The sequence below is a fragment of the Phalacrocorax aristotelis genome, chromosome 4, assembly GCF_949628215.1.
Source record: "Phalacrocorax aristotelis chromosome 4, bGulAri2.1, whole genome shotgun sequence".
In the NCBI taxonomy this organism is placed as follows: Eukaryota; Metazoa; Chordata; class Aves; order Suliformes; family Phalacrocoracidae; genus Phalacrocorax; species Phalacrocorax aristotelis.
This window is the reverse complement of record NC_134279.1, coordinates 2,589,727-2,612,952: the sequence shown is the minus strand read 5'-3', so window position 1 is coordinate 2,612,952 and position 23,226 is coordinate 2,589,727. Positions and strand designations below refer to the sequence as shown.

Below are 23,226 nucleotides of genomic sequence, written 5' to 3'. Positions count from 1 at the left end.
ATAAACACTTTACAGATTTCACAGGGGGTAAGACCAGAAGTGTTTTAAATCAGGGGCAAGAGTAAAGGGTTTGTTGTTAAATCAACTAGGCTGCCAGCGCAGAGCACTCAAGGAAAACAAATAGTGCAGTCTCCATGTACTATTAGAAAGGTATTTCTCTGCCTGAACAAAAGGATCTGAGGAGGCGATTTCAGGCCAGAAAAGCAGCTCACAAGAAATGTGCATTTCAGAAGGGGAGTCAGCATGGCCAATGTGATGGCACTGCACAGCCCCAGCACCACAACTCCCCTGGCCAGCAGGTGTGTCTCCAGAAACACTGCAGAACTGAAAGGAGGAGTCTCCAGGGATTTCACAGAGCTGAATGGAAAACAAATACAAAAACCCAACTGACCAGACAGAATTTGCCCAACAACTTACACGTGGCACCAAACAGGGCAACGACTGCACAGTAACTCAGGCACACAGAAAGCAGGCGTCTAAAGCCTATCTGTAACACGTGATCCCAGCTAACATAGTGCTAGAGACTGCAGACTTAAGGTGGAATTACTTGGGCTTTCTCCAAACTCTGTGGAGGGGCCTTCCCTCAGTGGCATTTACTACCGGCCCCAACTCTGCTCTTGCAGTTAACTCCCTGCTCCAGCATGGCTCTGTGTGTGCGTAGCACAGCCAGGGAGTTAGCTGGAGGCCAGAGCATGTGTGGGATTTTCCCTGTAGTACTTTCAGTCAGCATTTTGCCTTCTTTTATACACCCCAGTCACAGGGCTCCAATTCAGGCTTGTGACTTTCTAGTTGAAACGCAGCTTGGCTTTGCTTCACCCAGAGTCATATGGGATGCTGAAATGCCAAGGGACTGTTCAGAAATGGGTATGGGGGAGATCTGAGACAAAAGGCTGGTGTCAGGAGTCAGGATGCTGTATCTATAACAGCGAGCATGCTCTAATGAAGTTCCAGCAGCCTCCAATGCAGCAGCACGTTTCCTCCTGCTACCTAGATATAAATTCCTGTGCTGTTTCGTAAGCTGCCCTGTGCAGCCCCTCCTAAAGTTATCTGCAGATAGGTATCTCAAGTAGAACACTGCATTTATATAGCAACTCTGACTGAAGTTTTACAAGTGGGATTGTGAAGCTGCACGTCATTAACATCACTTCATGTGTGAGGGAAACTGAGGCACGGAGGCCTGAGGACCCTGCTAAAGCCAATCCAAAGCTACAAGTGGCACCCAGCTCATCCAGTCACGCAGACCCACAAAGCACTGCAGCTGCTCCCACCTTCACCTCCCTGCAAAGACCCTCGGGGCAGTGATGCTGTGTGCTTTTAAAGGGATGTAATAAAGGGGAAAAGCAGGCATTAGGGACTAGCTGGGAAAGAGCCTCCTTTCTTGCCGGCTGCACTCAGCCCTGCCTGGCCTCTTCCTCCACTAACAAAGCATTTCTCTTTTCCCTCTGGAGTCTTTTGCAACTATAACAGAACCAGCCAGATCACGCTACTTTTCAAAAGCCGCAGCCTGAATTCTCACATCTAGTAGTGCCCCACACAAACAGCCTTAACTTTCAGGCACTTTTGAAATGCTGGCATAGAATATAACAAACCTGTGGGTTTTATTTAAGTACAAGTAGTAGTGATTTGTACCCAGGGGGTCCCGTCAGTCCAGGCTCCTTGCAGGCATGAGGCTGGGCTGGGAGGATGCATACACACATATTGTCAGAGGCAGTCACTCTGCAGCAGTAACATGAGGACTCCGACCCTGATTTTAGGCAGGGCTCACTTAACAAAAAGCAGCCACCTCGCTGCAGGCACAGAGCCACACTCTGGCTCCTGGGATAAGAGCTAACATACACTGCGTAACAGCTAGAAGAGCTTACAGTAAGGATTTCTAGGATCAGGCAGAAGAAAACAATCGTTAGTTTTTAAAATCATGCACATCCTGCCTGCAAAGAACAGTATGAATAGAGATCTCCCACTGCCCATATTAAATGGCTGGGAAAGCTCTAGCCTCAAACAGCTGCAACTGATCCCTTTCTTCACCCCCCCCCCCCCCCCATCATGTGATGGTCCTGCCCAAGTGATTTAAGCTGCGGGAGCTGGGTGCTGAGTCACGCTGGGCTGTGGAGCAGGGGCTTTGGGGTGTCCTGCCTGGTGGGGCTGGTGTTTGCAGCATGGAGCAAGTGAGTGACTTCTTCAAGCTTGGTTGGTGTGCCAAGCAGGACTAGGGGTTGGTTGCGTGTGGGTTTTGGGCTTGGTGCCAGAGGTAGGAGGAGAAAAGGATTAGCTGAGAGGAAATGCTGGGCTCGTATATGGCTGTGGGAGGAATAGTTAGGGCTGACCAGCTGGTTTTTTCCCTCTTCTTCTGTAGCATGTTATCCAAGTGGGGAAGCTGCTCTAATGCATGCTAATATCTTTGAGTACTGTTTTGGGACCTGTTTACAACTTTGCAGTTTGAATATCCTTTATATCTTTTTTTTTTCTTCTTAAACTTTGTATTTCTCTTCTGGAAAAATGTCTTTTGGGTATATGACTGGGCTAACTCTTAATGCAACCGCAGCAGAAAGGCGAATGGCAGTGTATTCTGACCTACCCCTGCCTCCCCAACTTTCCTTGAAATACCTGCTGTGCATTGAGGCTGTGTTGCAGGCTGTGCTCCAGCACTGCACTAGAAACAGAGCCAGAAAGCAGGGTTAGTGCCATGATGATAAACAGGTTAGCGACTGGGGGATATCTGCCCTTAGCAGCCTGTGCTATGGGCAGGGAGTAGGCGTGAAGACAAGCACTGGTGGGGCTGGGTGGCAGTCCTAGAGGAGTACTGGGCTCCAGAGCAGCTGGCAGCTGCTGGGCATGAGCCTGTGCAAGCCAGGCAAGGGGAACTAGCTGAAGTAAACAATATAACTAATTTGAAATTAGCCTCCTTGCCTTATCTGGTATGTGGTGAAGTGGAGCTCAGCATCATTGCACATGTGCCTGGAGCACAGGCAGCAAAGCACGATTTGCCTGACCTCACCAGACAGCGTCTTCCTTTCAGCTGAAGGAGGCTAGTGATGTGAAGTGCTGTTTTGGGAAAATGTGGCTGGGGGAGTGAAGAACTTTTCTCTGAGGAAAGGATCAAGTCCTCTTCTCTGCAGCTGGAGCTTCCTGGGGGGTGTTTCTTCTGCTTTACTGGGCTGCAGCCAGAAGTGGGCTCCACTGACCCTTCTATCTGTGTGTATGCTGCTTTAATACAAGAAACCTTTTAGTGGTTCCTGTCGCATAGAGACCCACCGAGGGAAGGGGGACAGACCTAGTGGTAGAAAACTTTGTAACTAATATGAATCCTATGCTATTGGCCCTGGCCACTGCTGACCTGAAGGTGCAGTCTTGCTTGCAAGAATGTCTTCTGCAGCAGCTGGTAAATCAGTGCCCATACCCTATACTTGTTATAGCAGCTTGAATCACCTCCTTGTCAGCTGATGTGGTTTAATGGGGTGGGGGACCCCAGTGGGGTGGTGGCTGTGAACTAGGTTTCCCTGGCAGAGGGCTAAGAAAGGCAGCTATCGTGACCCAACCCTTCCTCTAGCATGAAACCGCAAATGCGTTTGGGTCTGCCAGAGCTGGCTTGTGCCTTGGCCCAGACAGACTAACTCCTGTGGTTTGGCCCTGCAGGGACTGGTCGTTACTCAGCTGGACATCCAGCCTGGTGAGTGCATCAAGGTCAAAGGGAAGATCCTGTCTGATGCCAAAGGGTGAGTGAGAAGATGGCCAGTGGTTTAATGTGGTGCTGGGGGAAGCCTGAGCTCCTGCTGCGTTCAGCTTGTCAGCGCTGGGTAGCCAGAGTGGCTGTGCAGGCACCTCCTTCACACTACTTCTCTGTTTCCCAGGTTTGCTGTGAATGTAGGGAAGGACAGCAGCAACCTCATGCTGCATTTCAACCCTCGCTTTGACTGCCACGGGGATGTCAACACCGTTGTGTGCAATTCGAAGCAGGATGGCACGTGGGGTGAGGAGGACAGGAAGGCTGATTTTCCCTTCCAGTACGGTGACAAGATTGAGGTGAGTCCCCAGGGGTGTACGCCAAGGCCCAGATCACTAATGGTTCAAGAGCACAGATTCTTAATGCTGCCTTTTACCATTGTGGTGGAGAAGGAGCAGGCAGGGAAAGGGGACTAAGCAACAGGGAAAGAGTCTTGCAGCTAAAGCCAAGCCATTGTGTAGACCTGGTCTGCTCAAGTCAATGCCCAACAGCTCAGATGGGTTAAGTGCTCCACTCTGGCCTCCCTTTCCAAGTCACACCAGTAAAAGCAACTAAAATACTGACCTGAGATTCAGACTGGGTCTGTCTCATTGCTTCCTTGCAGAAGCTTAGAGCTGACCTTGGGACAGAGCAAACAAGCTTCTTCCCCTGCTATGCCTCTGTTGGGCTGGGAGGAGGCTGAGCTAGTGAGCAGGGCCTTGATGCCAGCAGCCAACTCATCTGTCCTGCCCCCAGGCTGGAGGTGGTGGGGAGTGAAGCTTGTGAGCTGTGACCAGTTAGCCTTTAGCCTTCCTTCTTGTGGCTCTCTACAGATTTGCATCTCCTTCAATGAAATGGAGGCAACGGTGAAGCTGCCCGAGGTGGAGTTCCAGTTCCCTAATCGTCTGGGCATGGAGAAAATTGAATACCTGGCTGTGGAGGGTGACTTTAAAGTCAAAGCCATTAAGTTCAGCCAACAGCGATAGCTTGTTTAGTGTTCTCACCCTGCATAGCGAAATAAACCCAAACTTGCAATGGCTGCTGCTTCTGCTGTTTTCTGCTCTAATCTGCTTGCTCCTGTGTGTGCTACAGGGGTGGGCAGTGGCAAGCGGGCATGTATCCAACTATGTGCCTCCTTACACTGTGGCCTTGCAGCTGGTACTGAGTTAGACCATGGGCCCGACAAAGCATGACTGACTGCGAATAAAGCTACCTTAGCAGCAGTTGCTCCCTTGACCCTGTTTGCAGTGAGTGGTCCCTGGCTGTTTGCTTTCTAAACTCTGGAACCAGTCCCAGCCAGGGAAGCTCCACCAAGTGTGTGTTGGGCATGCATTGTGCCATTGCTGACCAACAAGTGCTGCTCACATCTCTCTGCTGGGGATGGGGGACTGACAGAGAACGGGGCATGGCTTGCGCTCTTGTAAATAGCTTTGCTTTCTGAGAATGCGCTCAGCAGTTGGGAGCATTGTGGGCTGGTGCCAGTGTATTTAAGGAGTAGAGAAGTGAGGCAAGTCAGGCTAACTGCTCTTGCTAGGGGAAGAAGCATGGAAGGTAAGGTAAAGCCTGACAGTTAAGGAGTGAGGTCTTGAGAGCATCCATGCTGTCTGTGCTGCTTCATGAATTGTGGTCTTTACCTTGTCAGAGATGCTGTATGATACACCATGAAGTCAGTTGTTTAGCAACATGATACAGGTGACAAGCCATGTAGCAGCCTGTGGGCCAGTGTCTGTTAACACTTGGCTGCTAAGCTCCAGATACAGCCTGAGAGCAGTATCAAACAGGGTTAGTAAAGATATTGAATCCTGAGGTCACCAAGCACAACTAGCTGTAGTGAGGCTGACTAAAAAGCTTAGCAAACGATCTCTTTGCTTACAACCTCTTACAACGCTCTGCTCGTGCAATGCCTTGGAGTGTCTGCTACTGCTGTTCCCCCGCTGCCTGCTAGCTGTGCCAACCCAAGGCAGGGCTCAAGTTGGGACTGCTGCAGCATTTGAGGACCTGATGAAAGGTAAAGAAGTCCTGCCTGCTGTGGAGAGTGGGGAGCCTGGGCAGGCTGCCCAGGTTTGTGGCTGGCTCTGTGCCTACTGAAGCTACAACAGCGCTGCCCCAGTGTAGCTCAGCCAGGAGCTGTGCTGGTGAGGTCTTGCTTAGCCAAAGGCTTCTGGGGTGGTGGAATTTGACTCCTCTTGGCTAATCTCTCTGAGCAGGGCTGCATTTGCTGCTGCTTTGAATAGCTGACCAGTTGGCCCAGCTGCTTGGGAAGGGGCAATACCACTCTGCTGAGTATTTCAGCCATTTGAAGGCTTTTTATGGAGTGGCTGACATGCTGCAAGCCTGTTGCCTTCATGTCGGCACAGCTGCTGCATGGTAGTAACACTGTCCAGATCCGTACTGCAGCAGCTGCCCCAGAGCTGGGCATCCCCATGGGTGATGGGGGGATTTGCTTTGGAGGGTGGACCCTCCTGCTTTACTGATGTCCTTGTCTCTGTGCTGTCTGATAACCCTTGTTATGGAGGCCTTCTTGCAGCTCTGCCAGAAGGACATGAGTTGTAGCTGTCTTGCCAGTCACCCTGGGGGCACAGACATGGTGATTGTGGATAGATGGGTGCTTCCTCCTTCCTCTTTGCTTGCCAGACCTCATGCAGCTAATGATAGCAAGGGACTAGGTGTGCAAATGAGGAGGGTTTCTGGGCATCTGTCCCTCTGGGGAGGTACGTGTGTCTGGGGAACACCAAAGGGCTCTGCTGCAGTGTCAGAGTTCAGCAAAAGCTTCCACTGTGCACCTGCTGCGAGGGTGAGGAAGGGGCTGCTGTAATGTAACCCCTGTGTGGGAGTAGGACACAGGCAGCACACAGAGTCTGCGTGGCAGAGCCCTGGCTGTGCTGCAGGACTGTCTCGTTTGATGCTGACAGGAGAACAGATACGGGTGCTTATAATTGCTGTTCTGCGTGTACTGCATTATTTACAGGACAGAATATTAGGTTTTAGAGGATAGGATGTGTTTACTAGGTGAAGGATGGGACAAGTGTTGCTGATCCTTTGCTTTGTCAGGAAAGTTTTGAGATTCTTTGGGAGGTTATTTGTACTTGGGGTTGGGAAGAAGATGGCTTTTGTCTTGTTTCCCCCTCTCCCTGTGTTACGTTATCTGACGGGAAGGTAACCTAAATGAAGTAGTGTACAAGCACTTAAAAAGTATGAGGCCCTTGTGTTGTGGAGGCATGGGGGAGCTTACAGCTGGTCCCTCTGCTCTGTTCCTGGCTGCCCTGATTAGATGAGGTATATTTCTGTCAGCACTGACAAGAGTAAAGCTGATCTCCTTTTTGCTTGTTAAGCTGGCAGTCCTGATTTCTAGGTACATTAGCCACAAGTGTTCCTGATGGCTATGCTCAACGTACAAACACTGCCTTCACGGGGGCCACCTCTGACTTGTACTTTCCACAACAGCTAATTAGGCTTATCCTGCTCTCTAATGCTGGCAGCTATGGCTAAGGCAACCACAAAACAGGAGAAAGGGTAGGAAGGAAGCATGCCTCTGCCAGCACTTCCTGCCTCTTGAGTTTTGTTCTCCCATGTCCCAGAACTATAAATACTCCTGTTCCTATAAGTCGCAGTGGTAAACAGGCAGAGTAAATGCAGAGTGCCCTGGCTGGCTCCTAGAGTGATGGTAAGACTTCTTGTCTGCTAGAGTGATCAGAAAAGCAAGAACACTATGCCCTGCTGCAGGCAGGGGGTCACGGCGAATATAAAAGCAGGGCTTGTCCCTGCCAAGTATGCTCTCCTGGAAGTGCATGGTAAACTCAGCTTGTCAGTGTCTCTGGGAGGACCCTAAGCCCTGCTTGCTTTGGGGAGGAGCAGAAAGCACCACAGCATGGCCTAAGGGTGTGGGGTTTCTTTTTATTGTTTGCTTTTATTTAAATCCTGCATTGTGTGTAGTCAGCCTTGCAGTCCAGCAACACATCCTGGCAGGAGCCAAGAGTCTACAGGAAGAATCTGCCCCTTGGTTGCCTGAACACTGAGACTGAAGTTGAGGGGGGGGGAAACAACACTGATCCCTGGTGAGAGGGATGCGTTTGCCGAATCGTGTAAGTCTGCTAATTTGTACTCAGCCTCCATCCCTGGCTATTCACCAGGAATCAAAGCTGCATCGCTCTATTTCCTTACAGCATCATGGTGAGGGAAAATGAAACTCTGAAAACCCAGCAAAACAGCTGGGAGGCTGTGTTATAGCATGGAGATTTAGACTGACTATTAGGAAAAATTTCTTCATGGTTGTCAAGTATTGTAACAGGCTGCCCAGGAAAGTGATTGAGACAGCATCCCTGGAAGTATTTAAAAGATGTGTAGATGTGGTGCTTAGGGACCCAATTTAGTGGTGGACTTAGTTGCACTAGGTTAACGGTTGGACTCCATGATCTTAAAGATCTTTTCCAACCTAAATGGTTCGATGAACACAAATTAAGTGATGTATGTTATCACCTTATGACTAGGAAGAGGAGAACAAATACCCAATTGTAGAAAAGATTAATTTGGAAACAGTAGATGTGACAGGAATTGAAGTCTTATGCAGGACCTAAAAGAGGAGTGATGGCTAAGACAAACCAGCAGCTTTGTCTTCTCAAAAAATAACTTCTCCCTGAGCAGTTCACATTAACTTCACTTGACAGAAATAGGCCATCCGAATGACTCTAGCTACACAAGCATGCATGTGACACTGTTCAGCACAGCCTCGAAAGACAGTTGCAGGGCAGTGTGTGTCCTGAAACTGTGCATGGTGTAAGTATGTGCAGTATGTGGAAGGAAAGTGCTGGGGTAAGCTGATGGGCAATTCCGGTTGTGGTGAGACATGGGAAGCCAGCTGGGTCAGTTTCTGTTGGAATTTACAAACGAAAAAAAGATACAAGACAATTTCTTCCAACCAAGAGACACATGAAATTAACTGGCATCTGTTGTGCAAAATGAAAAGGTGACCACCAGCCAGCTTTGCAGTGTGCTGGCAGTCATGTTCTTCCTTTGTCTCCTCACCTCCTGCTTCCTTGCCCCCAGTTTCAACACTTAAAAACCAAAGGGAACTTCTGTAGCTTACTGTCGGAAAGTCAGCCTCAAATCATAAGCTGTGTTATGTGATAACTGGCCTACCATGTGCAGAACATGGGAAAACTTAACCATACAATTCCCGTTTCCCGTAGCATGATGGAGGGCTGAGCACAAGGCTGGGTGCTGCTGGCATGGGATACCAGGCCCTTGGGATCACCCAGGTACAGACCACGGTAAGCTGCCTGTGAACAGGAGCCAAGGATGAGGCCAAGCCTGGCCATGCTGAGCTCCCCTTGATACCTGCAGCCTCACATCCCTGCATGCTGGGGCCTTCCCTTGAGGACATCCCTGTGGAAGCCAAACCTCCAGCAAGCCTGTTTTCCAACAGACTGGCACATTTTCCTCATCAACTGCAAGCACAGGCTGCAAAGCCTTCCTACACGAGGGAAAAAAATGTATAAAAATACATATGTACTTACCTTTTCGCAGCAGGCTTCAGGCTGAGGTGTGCACCCTCCTGTAGTGCCCTGTGTATGGATTCCTGGCCGGCTGCCCCTGAGCCCAGCTGCCCCTTGTTAGCCCTAACTACCCCACAGGTGCTAACTGTAAAAACACACCTGGAGGGGTGGGCAGCAAGCCCTGCTGTCATTTTTGGAGGTTTTGGTGAGGGATGGGTGCTGGGGGGGATGTTCCTGGTGTCCCCACTGCTGCGCGCCACTCCCTTCAGCAGCCTGTGGCAGATGGTGAGGCGGTTGGGGTGGCCCCACCCACCCCCTTCGTGAGGTAAAATGGCGCCTGCTGCAAAGCCAGCTCAGAGACCCAAGAGGAACTGCTGAAAAAGCTGCATTCTCCTCCAAAACCTCCCACGATGGCTTCTCTTTTTCAAATGCCATCCTTTCTAAGCTTACCTGGATCCTTTTTTTAATCATAATCTTATTTTAGCTCAGCAAAACACTTGTGGCACAACAAGCTGTGCAAAAGTGTGTCCCTCATAAGCCATTTCCTTAATATTTGCTCACACTTTCACCAGCTCTTGTTCTCCCCAGCTGAATTATATGTTTATGTTCGGGTTTGGTTTTTTTTTTGCACTTCAGTCCTAAAAATTCGTTTAGTGCTAAAATTAACAAGAATGAAATAAATACTCCTGGCTTATATTGTTTCATTTGAAGGCTATCTGCTCACAGAGCAACTCTAGCAGAAAGGCATTGTTTCAAGCTGCAAATGGTGGAGGACAAAGCTGCCTGGCTCACATGTACCATGTTTTCTTTATGGTGTAGTGGAAAATGAACCCCTTTTCCTAATCCTAAATCCTAATTCAGGCAGAGCTGTGCTGATACCCCCCACAAACCCAGCTGAGGGTGCTGAGCCTGGCGAGCTCCAGCTTCCTGCCATCTTGCAACGAGTAATGAGAAAGCAGATTTTTGCAACTATTTTTGTCACTAATGTGCAGCAAGCTCCACAAAAGCCAGACCTACAGCTGGAGAGGCTGTGGTACTGTATGCACATAAGCAACAGCATAAGCTGCATGTATGTAAGTGTCTGGCAAGCACTTCCACATTACTTCAGACCCTGAATTCAGCTTATTTCTGCAGTTTGTGTTGAAGAGGGATAGCAGAGTCTGGCCAAACAAGGCAGGAAGGGACTGTCTCCTAGCCTGAGACTACTCTGGCCACATATATACATTCAGTTACACAACACAAACGATGTTTGTTCAGTAACACGTTGCTAGAAAAACCCTGTAATACACGGGAGGTGTATGACACTTAGTTTACGTGCAGAGGCATGAGCAACAGCCCTGTAGGAGCATAGCCAAACCATAATGCTGTGCCATGGTCAGCATACGTCCTCTCTGGAGGGGATATAAAGGAAGAAACAGCTCTTATGTGAATCAAGCCCCGATGTAAACGCTGGCTTGGTGAATGGTTGAATAAGGCATGGAGAAACCTGGGGATCAGGTCTCTAGATATGCCCCTAGTTTGTTCATACCAATATAAAGCTCTCCTAGTAAAAGCTTCGTCTGTTTCCCATTGTGCAAGTGACAAGCTGCTGCTCATGTTACTATTGCGGATTTGTGTGGCATGAGTATGAGATGCTATCCAGTTTGGTTTGCCTGCTTCTCTTAATTACTAGTCTAAGCGATCACAACGGTGGCTAAATTGTAGAGATGATGGATCAGGCCTGATGCATAACTGTTTTGGTGCTCTGCGTTTGACCGATTTTACAGGTAACCTTCACAAAGGATCTTGTGTATAAACTTAGAGCCAACAGATCCTAGCAAGTAAACACTCTTTCCTAGATTTTAGTCTTGAGGAAAGCATCTGACGTGAATTCCTTGTGATCATCAATTGCTTAAGGGCTCTCATGAAAAAAAGCAAATTGTAAGTCAGATGACTAGATTTTCACATATAGATTTCACTTATACCACGTGGCATGGCATGGCAGAGCAGCCTGCAGGTACAGCGTGTTGCTAAAAGCATGTGAGGACTTACTGAGAGCTAGGTTTAAAAGAGCTGCTTCAATATCCTGTGCAATAGAAAGCATCACAGTGCAAGCGCATGCCTCCATCTTTTTCTGTTCCCCCTGTGCTGGGTCTGGGTGCTATGACAGCAATGCAGTTTGATTACTTTCAAAGCCCTGGAGAAGTGCACCCCAGCTCTGTAGTGCCAAGGCTACAGTCTGAGCAGGAGGTTGTGGACCAATGGTTTATATCTGCCTTTTTCCCGAGAGGTGTCTCAGAAGTTGGCTGGAAATGGAAGATAATAATTTAAGGAATGCTAACTCAGGAAAATGTGATGTTCCTAACTGTAATGTGCAAACAATGTAACATAACAGGCAACGAGGCACCCTGCTGCTTTTGTACAACTAGCTTTTACTTGGAACTGGCAATGTATGTCAAAAGTGTAACTGCTTTATCCTTACTAGGATTCGCCCCCAAGCTACTGAAGTGAGACTGCGCACTTCACCCTGTGCTAGGCATCGACTGTAGCCAGGTGAACGGGCCAGGTAGCTGGCGCAGGATCCTTTGACAGTCGATGGACTTCTCCAGAGACTGCTTTGGCAAAGGTGCTTGACTCAGGTACTCTGAACTGATTTGGGGAGGCCACGCAGGCTGTCCGGCGAACTCAGCCAGTGCCGCTGGCTGTCCCCATGGCACAGTGGGCGGAAGGGTATTCCATTCCAGTATCTCAAATAGGTGTTTGAATTATAAAAATAATGCTCATTTTTAGCAAAAATGCTAACCAGTTGAGAACTACTGTTTGTTGCAGGATGTGTTTTCAATCATTTGCTTTTAATGTGCTGTAATGTTTAGCTCCTGCTGCAGTTGCAAGGGGAAATACCCCAGCTCTGGGGTGCACAAGCACTTTGGGGAAGGGGTAGCGGTGCAAACCATGCTCACTGTATCTAGCTTGCTGGTTTTCTCCACTGCAGCCACATAACTACAGGTTCAGACCTAAAAATCTCATGTGGCCAGACCCCAGATTCAGATTTGTTTCAGTAAGTGTACAAGAACTAGAGAGTAAGTGTAAAATTCTGTTCATGAAATCATGTGGTCAGTCTGGGAAATGAGTTTCCATTATATTCTAGCTTTAAAAACACAAGAGAAAAGCAAGGTGGGATAAGGAACAATGAATAGATTTCCCTTTTTGGCAAAGGCACTGAGAAGTAAATCTACCGGCTTGGCTAATGTTTAATTACCTTTAAGTACATGTCAAGGTGTGCTTCTACCCAACTTAGCAAAACTTGCGGTCAGGGGAGCAACTGTTGTGCAAAGACTGTTTCCCTAATGATAAACTTACCAGTGCTTACAACAGAAATGTGGGCTTTAACTAATTTTTTACCTAAAGATATAAGCTGTTCTAAAAATGTAAGTCACCATCACCTGCCTCGTTAGCTGATGCTTGTGTGTACCATGGGACCACATGCAGGACTTTCATCATCAACCTCCAAACTTGCTGGACTGCAGAGCCATGCCAAATGTCTGAATTTCCTGCAAACCACCATGAACCCTTAACCTCAACATTTTTAGCTGGAAACCTGACAAAAGAAACTGTTCTGCACACTATTTAGTAAAGCCTTATATACCACCATCACAAGGCTGGCTTACTGCCCGCCCCTTGGAAACACTTGACTTGCAGCGAAATGCCAGCATGCAGGGTGACGATTGCCGTCAATCATACATCCCGTATGGGTGAAGGTGGCTGGACTTCACAGCCAAGGTGCTCCCCCTGAAGTCAGTGCTGGTTTCCTGAGCAAACAGGCAGACTCTGCTTGGATGGGAGAGTCTTCCCGGCCTGAGGGTAGACTGCAGGATTTTCTTTCTCAGGAAAGAATTTACTAAATGGAAAATACACTGTTGGCCGGACTCAAGCTGTTCACAAAAGCCCGCCAGATTTGCCAAGTCTTTCTGATCTGTTTTGGTAAGCGTAGGATGGAAGGGTGGCTGTAAAAAGATATCTAAATGAAAACAACTTTTAAATATAATAAACTAAGTGGAAGTGCTGTGTAGGATATTTTTTTTTAGGACCAATGAAATGTTTTGATTGGCCTGAAACAGCTCCCCCCGCTGTTTTACTGAAACTCCACTCAAACAAATAATTTTTCTTGAGTGACCCCCAAAATACTTCTCCTTCCAATTTTGTTTTAGATTCAGCTATTAAGGCATAAAAATCAGATCCCCTGCTTAGGGTTCTCATGAAATGCTGTGCGAGCCTGTGCAGCATTCAAGCTCAGAAGCCATGAAAAGGGTATGTTTGCTGTCATCACAAGTAATTGGCTTGCTGCTTCAAAAAGCATTACACAACCAGGTAGATTTTCTTTTAGGTATTGGAGAATTGATGCTTGATATGACAGAAGTGCATTGGCATTTTCTTTAGTCTGCCAAGCCGCCCGTGGAAGAGCTATGATGCGAGCTATTCAAAAAAAGGGGGGGCTTTAAAACCAGCACGGAAAGCAACGAATGTTGTAGTTTTCAGTCACGTGCTAGAGTTGAAATTCAAAACAAATGGACTTAAAAACTACATGACTAAAATCTCTGCTCTGGTTCTCGTGGCAAGATAGGATGGGATGAACAATGCAACACCCTGGAGAAAGGAGGAGCTTGAATCGCTGCTACAGCAGGAAATCTCTGCAAGGTTAGAAGAGAGATGACCCGAATCTGGCTCATCAGCTGCGGTTGGTAATGTGTTCATGTAGCTTCTAGCCATTTCGTTTAGACGGTGATGCGGCTTGTTAGGGAGGAAAGCACATTCCATACAGAAAGAGGGAGTCTGCCCTGGTCTGCTTTGCTGACTGCAAACTGGCAGCAATCCTCCAGCAAGGTAAGTTGATATGGTGAAGTTCAGTCAGGCAAATTTAGTTACTCCAAGTTGCCCTGACTAGGAAATAAGCCGATAGTCTTTACGGTAGGGTCCTGTCCATCTAACCAGGGTGCTCAACATTATCACTACATGTGCATGGTTTCTGTGGGTAGGAGGAGAATATCGGATTTCTGGTTAATGCCTCCTCTAGCTTGTAAAATAATTTCTGATGAAGCGGGTTCAGACAAATGAGGTATTGCTGTATGAAAAAAGTCCTAGTGTACATCATCCCTTCACAAAAGCAGGCCTATAAATAACGCCATTGGAGATCCCTCTCACATCTCACAGAAATGCATTCAGGCTGCTACAGTAACACAGATCATGAATTAGATTATTCAAACCAATGACAGGCTTCCCCCACGCTCCTGCAGTGAGTCCAGACCTGAGTTCGTTACTTCATGCTGACTTGGCCTCCTGAGATGCAGGTCCTCATAAAAGCGTGTTTAAACTCCAGACTCAGTGGAGCACACGATCCAGAAGAGGACAGATTGTATTTTCCTGATCAAAATCTCCTTCACGAGGCCACTTAATGGTATATTTAGCATGTGTTGAAACAGATTGGAGCTTCTTCTGGTAGCCCTTTATTATATTAAAAAACAACAACAACAGCAACAAAACCACGAAGAGATGTTCCAAGCTAATGCGTGACTATCTTTGGGGTTCCCTCTTTTTGTTAACGTTTTCACAGAATACAAAATTAAATGTCTTTTCTACATACAGAACAAAGTAGAATCAAGTAACTGATTAAGAGTATGTACAAAAACTTACACAATCTGTCTTGTTCTTTAAAAAATATAAATATCAAGAATGTTCAGTAGAATGGGTTGGTTTTATTTTTAAGGCTTCATTCTTTTAGATCCTTCATTACTTAATGAGGTGCTGGGCTGGGCAGGAAATGGAGGGAAGAGAGGAGGTCATGTATTTTATTAAACATAATGTGTTTAATTCTCGTGAGATTCTTCCTCATCTCCGGCAGGAGGAGATTTCCCCCCTCATTGATTTAAGTTCCCAGGAAGCAGAAGTGGAAGGAAAGGAAAATAAAACCTTTATTATTGCTATCTTTTTCCTTCATTAAAATCTTGTTTTAAACCTGTCTCTGTTCATTGTCTTTGTAGAGAACCATCTGCCAAGTACTTGGATTAAATAGACTCGAGCAGGAGGACTGTATCCCAGGTCCACCTGGGAAAGGTTAGAGTGAGGAAGACACTGCTGGAGGTGTTTTACCACTGACCCCAGCAGAGGTAGCAAGTGCTGCAGCGAGGGCAGCTGCTGCTGTTGCATCCCTGGGCGTGAAGTCTGTGGGGAGGCTTTCCATCAGGCACTTGAGCTGTTCCTGACCCAGTTTGATTTTATCGTCTAGCTCTCGCTGCTCTATGAGGAGGGCGGACTTCATCTTTACAAAGTGCTGGTAGTCCTGGAGCTGTTCCTCGGAGAGGTAGTTGCCCAAGATCTCCAAGACCACCCGTTCTCGACGGTCAAGGTTTTCCTTCAGTTCCCGGGCATCTTCGTGCTGGCCAGCCAGCAGTTTCCTCTTCTCGTTCAGCGAACTCTGCACACACCAGAGAGAGTGCTTCAGAATCAGCAGCACCAAACTCACTGATCCCCCCCTCTCCTTCCCCCCCGACACCACGTTTGCCACCTCTGGGGGAGGCGGGATGGCTGCTAAACTCCCAGACATGCAATCAAAAGCCTGGGGGAGGAGGGTGAACTCATTGCGGATTGAATGTGAATCCCACTGAATCAGACTGAATGTTCTAGTCAATGTGGGGCAGAAAGCACTCCAAAAAAGTCAGTAAAACTGGCTTGAAAGCAACAACTGCCAGGAATATCTGGCTTTGCCTCTCACAACCACCCAAAGAATGTTAAAAAGTGGCTTCAACCGAGGCAAAAGGCAGTGGGTTGTTCCATGACACACAACGCCGTACAGCCTTTCCTTCAGCTGCAGGTCACAGACATGCTCTCCCAAACATGGCCGCTCTGTTTTGAGACAAAAGCTGCAGAATCTGAGACTTTTATACAAACTGGGACCAAAATTCGCAGGGGTAGAACCGTGTTTGCTACTGCTTATACATAAACACTAAGACACACGCCTGCCTTCCTGTGAGGCTTTGGAGGTCCTAGCCTACACAAGCACATTCTTCTGATTATTGCTGTCCTACATCCCCCCAAAAATCTAAGACACTACAGTTGTGCAGATACGTACCCGCTCTTCACTGTTGGCATTTTCCCCTAGACTACTCAGAACGTTCTCTACACGGGCCAGGCGTCCCGAGAGGGAGAGCAAGAGGTTCACCACTTTATCCAAATCGCCAATGAACATCTTGTACTTGTCAAACTCGTTAGGTTTGCATAGCTTGCTGATCAACAGCTCCACCTCCTCTCCAAGAGCATTATTCATCTTAATGTCTACAAGCAGGCCTTCCTTGGCTTCCTTCAGGATTTCCAGTTTGTGAGTCAAACTCCCGATGAGCTCAGCCTGTCAGAAGGGAAACACATTGCCACATCGGTCATTACCATGATCATCCCGGTCATCCTGGTCATATGGATGACGACAAGAAGATATGGCTCTGGTTCCTGACGAGTAGGGTCAAGTGTTCAACAGCTGACAAAGAAGTCATTAAGGAGGAAACAGAGACAACTCTGAAATTCCACATCTAGGTGATAATCTGAATACCCGATCAGATGGCATGAAGATGTATTTGTTCTACCATCAACGAACATTTGTGAAAGAGACATCTGATTTGGTGTGCCATATTCTGACACCCAGCTACCTACATCTGAAAGATGTAGGTTCTTTCAAGTCTCCATGTGAAAAGAGCTACAGCCACATCTCCCACATATTCCCCACTCCCTGCCCCAGCCTGAAATTTCTTGTTTGGATGTTATGTTTTTTTAAGACCCAGAACTGTACGAAACAACTGGCAGAAAAAATGAATTTAAGCTGTATAAATGGCACGACAGGAGGCTGAGCTGACGCTTGCTAGTTACACATGGCTTAGCAAGAAAGAAGGAATTGCCATATATTTCCCTCTCCTATAGTACCCTGAAACTACTGACTGCTCCTTACTCGGCTGCCTTAGTGTTGAGGTGCAAGCCTCAAATTCAACTGTGGCTGAAACTTACTGCCTGTGCAGGCACTGCCTCGCACAGAGAGGCATCAAGAAGGCATTTACACCAAAGATGCTCTAAATTTACCTAATGACTGAGCAAAGACGTGGAGAGCACACACCCATTTTGTGAAAATGCTGGCAACTCTTTCTTCACTGCTGGAGAAAAGGAGGCCCCCAGGGTTTGGTTACTCCAGAAAAAGCAGTGCTGCACATGTGCTGGAGATCCTAATTTCTGTTAGGGTTTAGAGGAAAGACATATGCAAATGCAGAAGTCTGTGGCCTGGGGCTTGCAATTCTTGCTTCCATTTCCTCAGAACTGAGAGCACAGAGAGCTAGGAAAGCTCTTCATACAAGGGTTGGGTATTTTCAGTCGCTGCAATTTATGCGCTGCTGAGGCACCATTATATGTATGTTAATGAGCTCTGCATACGAACACTGCAGGATGAAATAGAAGTAAATCACAAGGTTGCCTGAAAATATTCTCTCAAAGTTTACTAACACAGTCATCTTTCCATCAAAATTGACCAAAATTTCAAGTAGGAAGGTGGTCTACTTAGAAAGAGAAAGGTTCTTCAAACCCAGGTCAGGCTGGGGGTTGCTCTGAATTGGCCCTTATCCCCAGGGGTGGCCTGTCAGAGTGGGGTTTCAAAGGCTGGTTTCACAGCTGGGAAGTTACCAGCACTGTTTAGGAAGACACCACTAGATGGTACACTTTGCGTGCATCTTCTGGAGAGCGTATGGTTTTGTGGCTGCACTACAGCTTCCATGTATATGCAAAGACTGAATAAAATGCAACTAATATTCTCTTAAAACAAACATCAGCTACCAGGCTTATGCTGGAGTGACTGCTAAGTCACGCTGTTTGTTAGCAGCACAGTTCAGGGGGACAAGAGTCCAAAGGTGGTACTAAATCCCACCTGCTAGGAAAAGGCGCGACTGAACCTCCTTGACTTGGATTCTTCCCTCTGTAGGACAGAGACAAGGACCAACACTTGCCCTTCCCTCTGCCTACAATGCTAATGCCACCTTCAAAAGAAAGATCCAAGGTCCTTTTCAGTTGATTGTTGGACCAAATCCTGAGGAGCAAAAGAAAGGATCCATTTTCAATGATTATGATGCCGGGGGGAGACTCTATAGCAGGATGGTATGGGCTGGACACAAAGTCCAGCATTAACCTTGACAGCTTTTCAGGAGGACCAAGCTGCTCGGAACTGGCATTTGTTCCTCCCTGCTCCAGGAGCTTTGCCCAAGGTGCAGACCTGCCCTCTGACTGTAGCAGAAGGCTGCGGGACTGCTGGGAGTGACGTACCTCTGTTCTGAAGCTGGACGGGGTCTGTGAAACACTTGCTCTGTGGTCATTAATCAGTGACTCTCCTGCAATCCCAAATGCCAACCGATATAGCTCCTCTGCATACTTACAATGGAAATGAGCTTGGTTTATCCAAATGACCTCTCAGAGTAGCTGACTTCTCAGATAATGCCTATGCAAATGCTATTTCACACAGACGACGGACAAACATGCCAGGCAGATCTTGCTGTCTGGGCCTAATCACTCCCATCTATTTCTGTTTTCCATGCAAATGTAACCTTTGAGGCCCGGGACTTGTCCTCCATGGCAGGACATCTACTTGCAAGCCTGTCAGATGCTTGCAGCATGTCCACCGACTCCTTGGAGCAGCACCCTTGTCTTGTTCAATCACTCCCTACCCTTCACGTTGGTATAAACAGGCAGCTGATTTTGAAGTAAACAGCACCCCAAGAATCAATTGAGTGCTACAGGCATGGCAGGGCAAGAATCGATCGAGTGCTACAGACACAGCAGGGGCCACAATTACCTTTGAAGCTGGGTGCTCTATAACCAATAGCTTGGGCCAGATAATTAAAGCAGCAGACAAAGGCCTTAGGCAAATGCTTTTGATTAGCAACACATGCATAATCCATCTGTGTAGACTTGTTACCCAGAATGTGCGTTGGACCACAGAAGTAAGAGATGAAAGGCATGGCAAGTGTCCCTAATGCATTCCAGTGGCACAGTACGACAGCTCCTAAAGACTCGACAGGGTCCTACCTGCACCTCAAATGCTCCACAAAATAGGGCTAATCTACTCACTTAGTAACAGTAATTTGTGTTGCAGAGCACCTTGATGGGGGCGCCGTTCTAGCTGCCATTGTATTAAAGCTTGTTAGGGAGCAGATTTTGCTTGGCAGAGAAAGGCTGAGAACAGGAAGAGTAAGGCAATATGAAAAAGAGGTGAGCTCTCCAAGTAAGGGCTGCAGGAGAACAAATTGCATACTCGCAAACACCACTCAGCCTCGCATATTCTCTCTGCTTTTTTACACTTGTCATGGGGATGAGGACCCAGAGAGAAAATGTGGAGTTCTTCCAGAGACATGTGATTTCTCTGCACTTTGAGAGAGAGGCTGAGCTCGGAAGCCTTTCTTTAAATCCATGCCTGATTTCAGTGCAGGAACAATAAAGTACTATATTTACAGCTATGGGACTTGCACAAATATTTGTATCCTTATGTATGTTTAAACTCTGCTGTTGTACAAACAGCATGAGATACAGGCTGTGTTACTCTGTCCAGTGCCATGTAGGAAGTTTTAAATTTATAGGCAGGCACAGCCTCTTTTGACACGAAGGCAGTAGGTGTGTGAAGGGAGGCACAGACAGGCGAGTATCTGCTTGTGGCTCGCTGGGATTTATGGGCTTCACAACATGCCTGTAATTAGCAGGTAACCAACGTGAGACAACCACAGCGACAAATTAGAAGGCCCTGCAAAAGCCGTGGAAGACGAAGCACCCAAGCCTACAGCAAGAACTGCAGGGGCCATTCCCCAGTGAAATGCAGCCACAGTAAGAGAGGAAAATGTTTCCTCCTCTCCTGTCCTGCTCGCCTCCCACGCAAGTCATCACATCGAGGTTGCACTGACTGAGCTGCTGAGATGCACATGGCTTTCAGCAGGTCAGTGAAACAACGAAGTGTGGGGGAAAAAGAGTAACCAATGTTTCTTTGGAGGCAGGGCGTGCAGACAGCAGGTAAAATGGGTAAATTGGCTTCACTGAAAGGGAAAATCTTAGGGTGAAACCTCGTGCACTTAGACGGTGCATCACTAGCTGGACTCTGTCTCTGTTTCTAACCTGAGCTGTCCTTGGTCCAGTCACTTCACCCCTCTCTTTCTTCCTTGCTACAGGACAGGGTCTGGGGACTGCTTCTTACAACCTGTATGCTCAGCATTTGGTGTAATACAGGCCCGCCTCAGGGTTGTGCAAGATTTGTACCCAAATTTGCAGTGAGTAACTCAGATTAGCTCTCTTCATCCAATCTGGGTCACCCTAATGAAGCTTCACACGTGGCCTAAATGCACCCAGCCCCCCCTCAGCGTGGGACTGCCAAAAGCTGACATCAAATAGAAACGCACTTTACTTTAGGGCTTATTATTATTTCAGGAATGTAACCAGCAATTGGTGGTGTGTGCTGAATTTACCTTCTTCTCATTGATGTCCAGCAGCTCCTCTTCCTCACCTACTTCTTCTGGCAAGTCCTTGATTTTATTCAGCAGTTCTGCTTTGGGTGCTGAAACATTGTAATAAGCAGGACAGGTGACCAGGGTTACTGGAGCTTCCTTTTCTTCTCTCCTACACCACAGTGGAGAAAAAGGAGGAGTTCAGTCTGAGCCTGGCTTTTTCCCATGCCTAGATCCATGGTTTTCCAGCACTCCCTCTTTGGTACCTTCCCAGTGTTACTAACCACGAGGGAAACGGCCGATTCCTACCATCAGAGGGTGCATGTCAGCTGGTTTCACATCTCTCCCCTGCACAGAACAGCACAGCTGCTCTCTTTAAATGTTGACTAGTTAACTCTATACAGGATCAGGTCCTTGCTGAAGCTAAACCAGCACAGCTCAGCTGGTGATGGGTAGACTGACTGTCTTATCTGGCATGGTGCATTACAACTTATTTCTATATAGTTCACCAGCTGTCACCTGTGAGTCTCCATCTTAAAAAAACACACTGGAGGACTTGGGCTGGTCTTTGCACCCCCCTGTAATAAGTAGGCACCCACATCCCTCCTTCCAAAATTTGGCCCCTCATTATCTTTCTGCTCGTCACTGGTTTGGTCCTGATTTTACTCTCATATCTCTGTTTCTGTGCTTTGGACTGAATTGCTTCAGATTACAAAGGTTAAGATAGCAGAATCAAATAACATCTCCAGAGGTGGCTCATTTCCTGCCCGAGCTCGGCATCGTTTTCTACACAGCCTGGAGAGGCGAGCTCAAGGGCCACACATATAGCCGAGCTCGTGAGAAAGGGCGTTCAGAAATGCCTCGCCAGTCCTCATGCCTGGGAACGGAGAAACTCATTCCCCACCAGCATCCACCTATACAGATGCAGAAAAATTCAGCACAGGCTTGTCCTTAAAAGTAAGCAAGCAGCGAATTCTGCTGCGACATTAGCCCACCACCCAAACACGAAGTGCTTACGTGTCATCTTTGACTGCTGTCCTGCTAGCTTTCTTCTGCGTCATCTTCCTTTTCATGTTGTTCTCCTTCAGCAAGCTGGTTCCACTGGGGAAAAGCCCTTCCATTAAGTCCATGGTCGTCTTCATTTTGGAATCTGGATCCAGGATATCAGCCAGAGACTTGTCTTTATGGACAATTTCTTTTGCTAGAGCCTCTGACTTAATATCCTCTGGGGTCTTTTTCTTTGTCTTAACTGGAGGTGCTGCGCTGAGTGTCCCAGAGTCCAGGTTGCCATTTTCTGACTCTTCGGTGATGACTGCTGGCTCTCTCTGGTTGCCTTCAGGTTGAGTTATGGGCTGTCTATCAGCACTTTGTGGCCCTTCAGAAGAAGCAGGTAACTGGTGCTGCTTATCCACAGCAGATGGAGAGCTAGTCCTCTTTGATGTAGGTGGTGAGAGGGGCCAATTATTTTCATCGATACTGGTGCCCAACCCTGTTATCTCCCTCTCGGGCAGGGCTTTGGGAAAGCTTTTGAAGGTGCTATGGACAGAAAAATTCTGTGAGATGGAGATAAACTTATCGCACAGGACCATTATGAACACATGGTGAAGCAAGTTTCCCTTCTCTCTCACTTACTTTTGCCTCTTACTTATCACTTCAACATGGAAAAGCCCCCAGTGTGAAGCTGCTGGCACCAGAAACATATTCTCCCCACAATCTGGACACTGCTCGTTTGTCATTCCGGCACAGAAGGAACTAGTGGGTGACAAGCCAGTTTGTTTTCAGCTGGGGACATTGAGTCTCACCGCCTGGCAGTACCATCCTGAGCAGCCTATTCTCATTTGTTCTTTTCATGTTGGAAAAGCCCATCACTACCACAGCCCTGGCCACATTCTTCCCGGATGGAAATCAGAGCAGCTCCTTGGGAGCAAGGGAAGCTGTGCTGAGTTGAAGCAGCTGGGCACCTAGCCCAAAGTCCTATCCTTTGGGGAAAAAATCACTATACAGTGTTACTGTGACATATTTGTGTTGTCACTTCTTGGCAGATGGTCACTGTTTCATAACAGCATTATTTTGTGCCAGGTCTAAAATGTATTCTGGGAAACTCTTAACTGTTTGGAAAAACCGGCATGGATTTTAATATTTTTCTCTCTCAAAAACCAGTAACTGGAAGGAGTCAGCAGCCATTTTAACTATTCTTCTTGGAGTGAGTGAGAAGCAACCCCACTGCAATCCCTACGGTAACTGCAGGGAGAACGAGACCAGGATAGTTTTGCACCTGTAACACCCTTTGCCTTGCTTACCAAGACCTGTCAGTGCATCTGCTGATGGGACGCAAAGCTTTTTGCCTTCTTGCTTTGTGCCCTGCCCTGGCCACCTCATTTGACAATGCTCTTGGCAGCCAGCAAAGCCTAGCAGCAGCGAGTCTGTCTGTCTGTCCCTCTCCCATTATAACATATAATGCTCCATATAAGCTCCTCTGCAAGCTTTCTGCTCAGCTAGCAGCTGTGGGTGGGTGATCGCGGCACGTGGAGCTGCGGAGGTCAGTCACATTTGCCTG

The 23,226-nt window shown here is 47.6% G+C and overlaps 2 protein-coding genes across 4 annotated transcripts in view; one reads left to right on the top strand and one right to left on the bottom strand.

Moving 5' to 3' along the window:
- The first annotated feature begins 2,043 nt into the window (after nucleotides 1–2,043).
- On the top strand, nucleotides 2,044–4,739 carry LOC142055949 (16 kDa beta-galactoside-binding lectin). Its single transcript, XM_075090013.1, has 4 exons — nucleotides 2,044–2,165; nucleotides 3,634–3,713; nucleotides 3,849–4,020; nucleotides 4,534–4,739. Exons 1-4 carry the CDS (start codon nucleotides 2,157–2,159, stop codon nucleotides 4,684–4,686), a joined length of 414 nt encoding a protein of 137 aa, XP_074946114.1. The 5' UTR covers nucleotides 2,044–2,156; the 3' UTR covers nucleotides 4,687–4,739.
- Nucleotides 4,740–14,649: 9,910 nt separating this feature from the next.
- The window catches only part of SHROOM3 (shroom family member 3), a 152,898-nt gene continuing 144,321 nt past the window's right edge, over nucleotides 14,650–23,226 (bottom strand). For all 3 annotated transcript variants that reach the window (XM_075090009.1, XM_075090010.1, XM_075090011.1), the window contains 4 exons: nucleotides 21,687–22,205; nucleotides 20,691–20,841; nucleotides 16,295–16,567; nucleotides 14,650–15,640 (listed from right to left, as the gene is read on the bottom strand). In XM_075090009.1, the coding sequence (XP_074946110.1) occupies nucleotides 15,281–15,640; nucleotides 16,295–16,567; nucleotides 20,691–20,841; nucleotides 21,687–22,205 (1,303 nt within the window). In that variant the 3' untranslated portion in view covers nucleotides 14,650–15,280. The remainder of the gene's footprint in view (nucleotides 15,641–16,294; nucleotides 16,568–20,690; nucleotides 20,842–21,686; nucleotides 22,206–23,226) is intronic.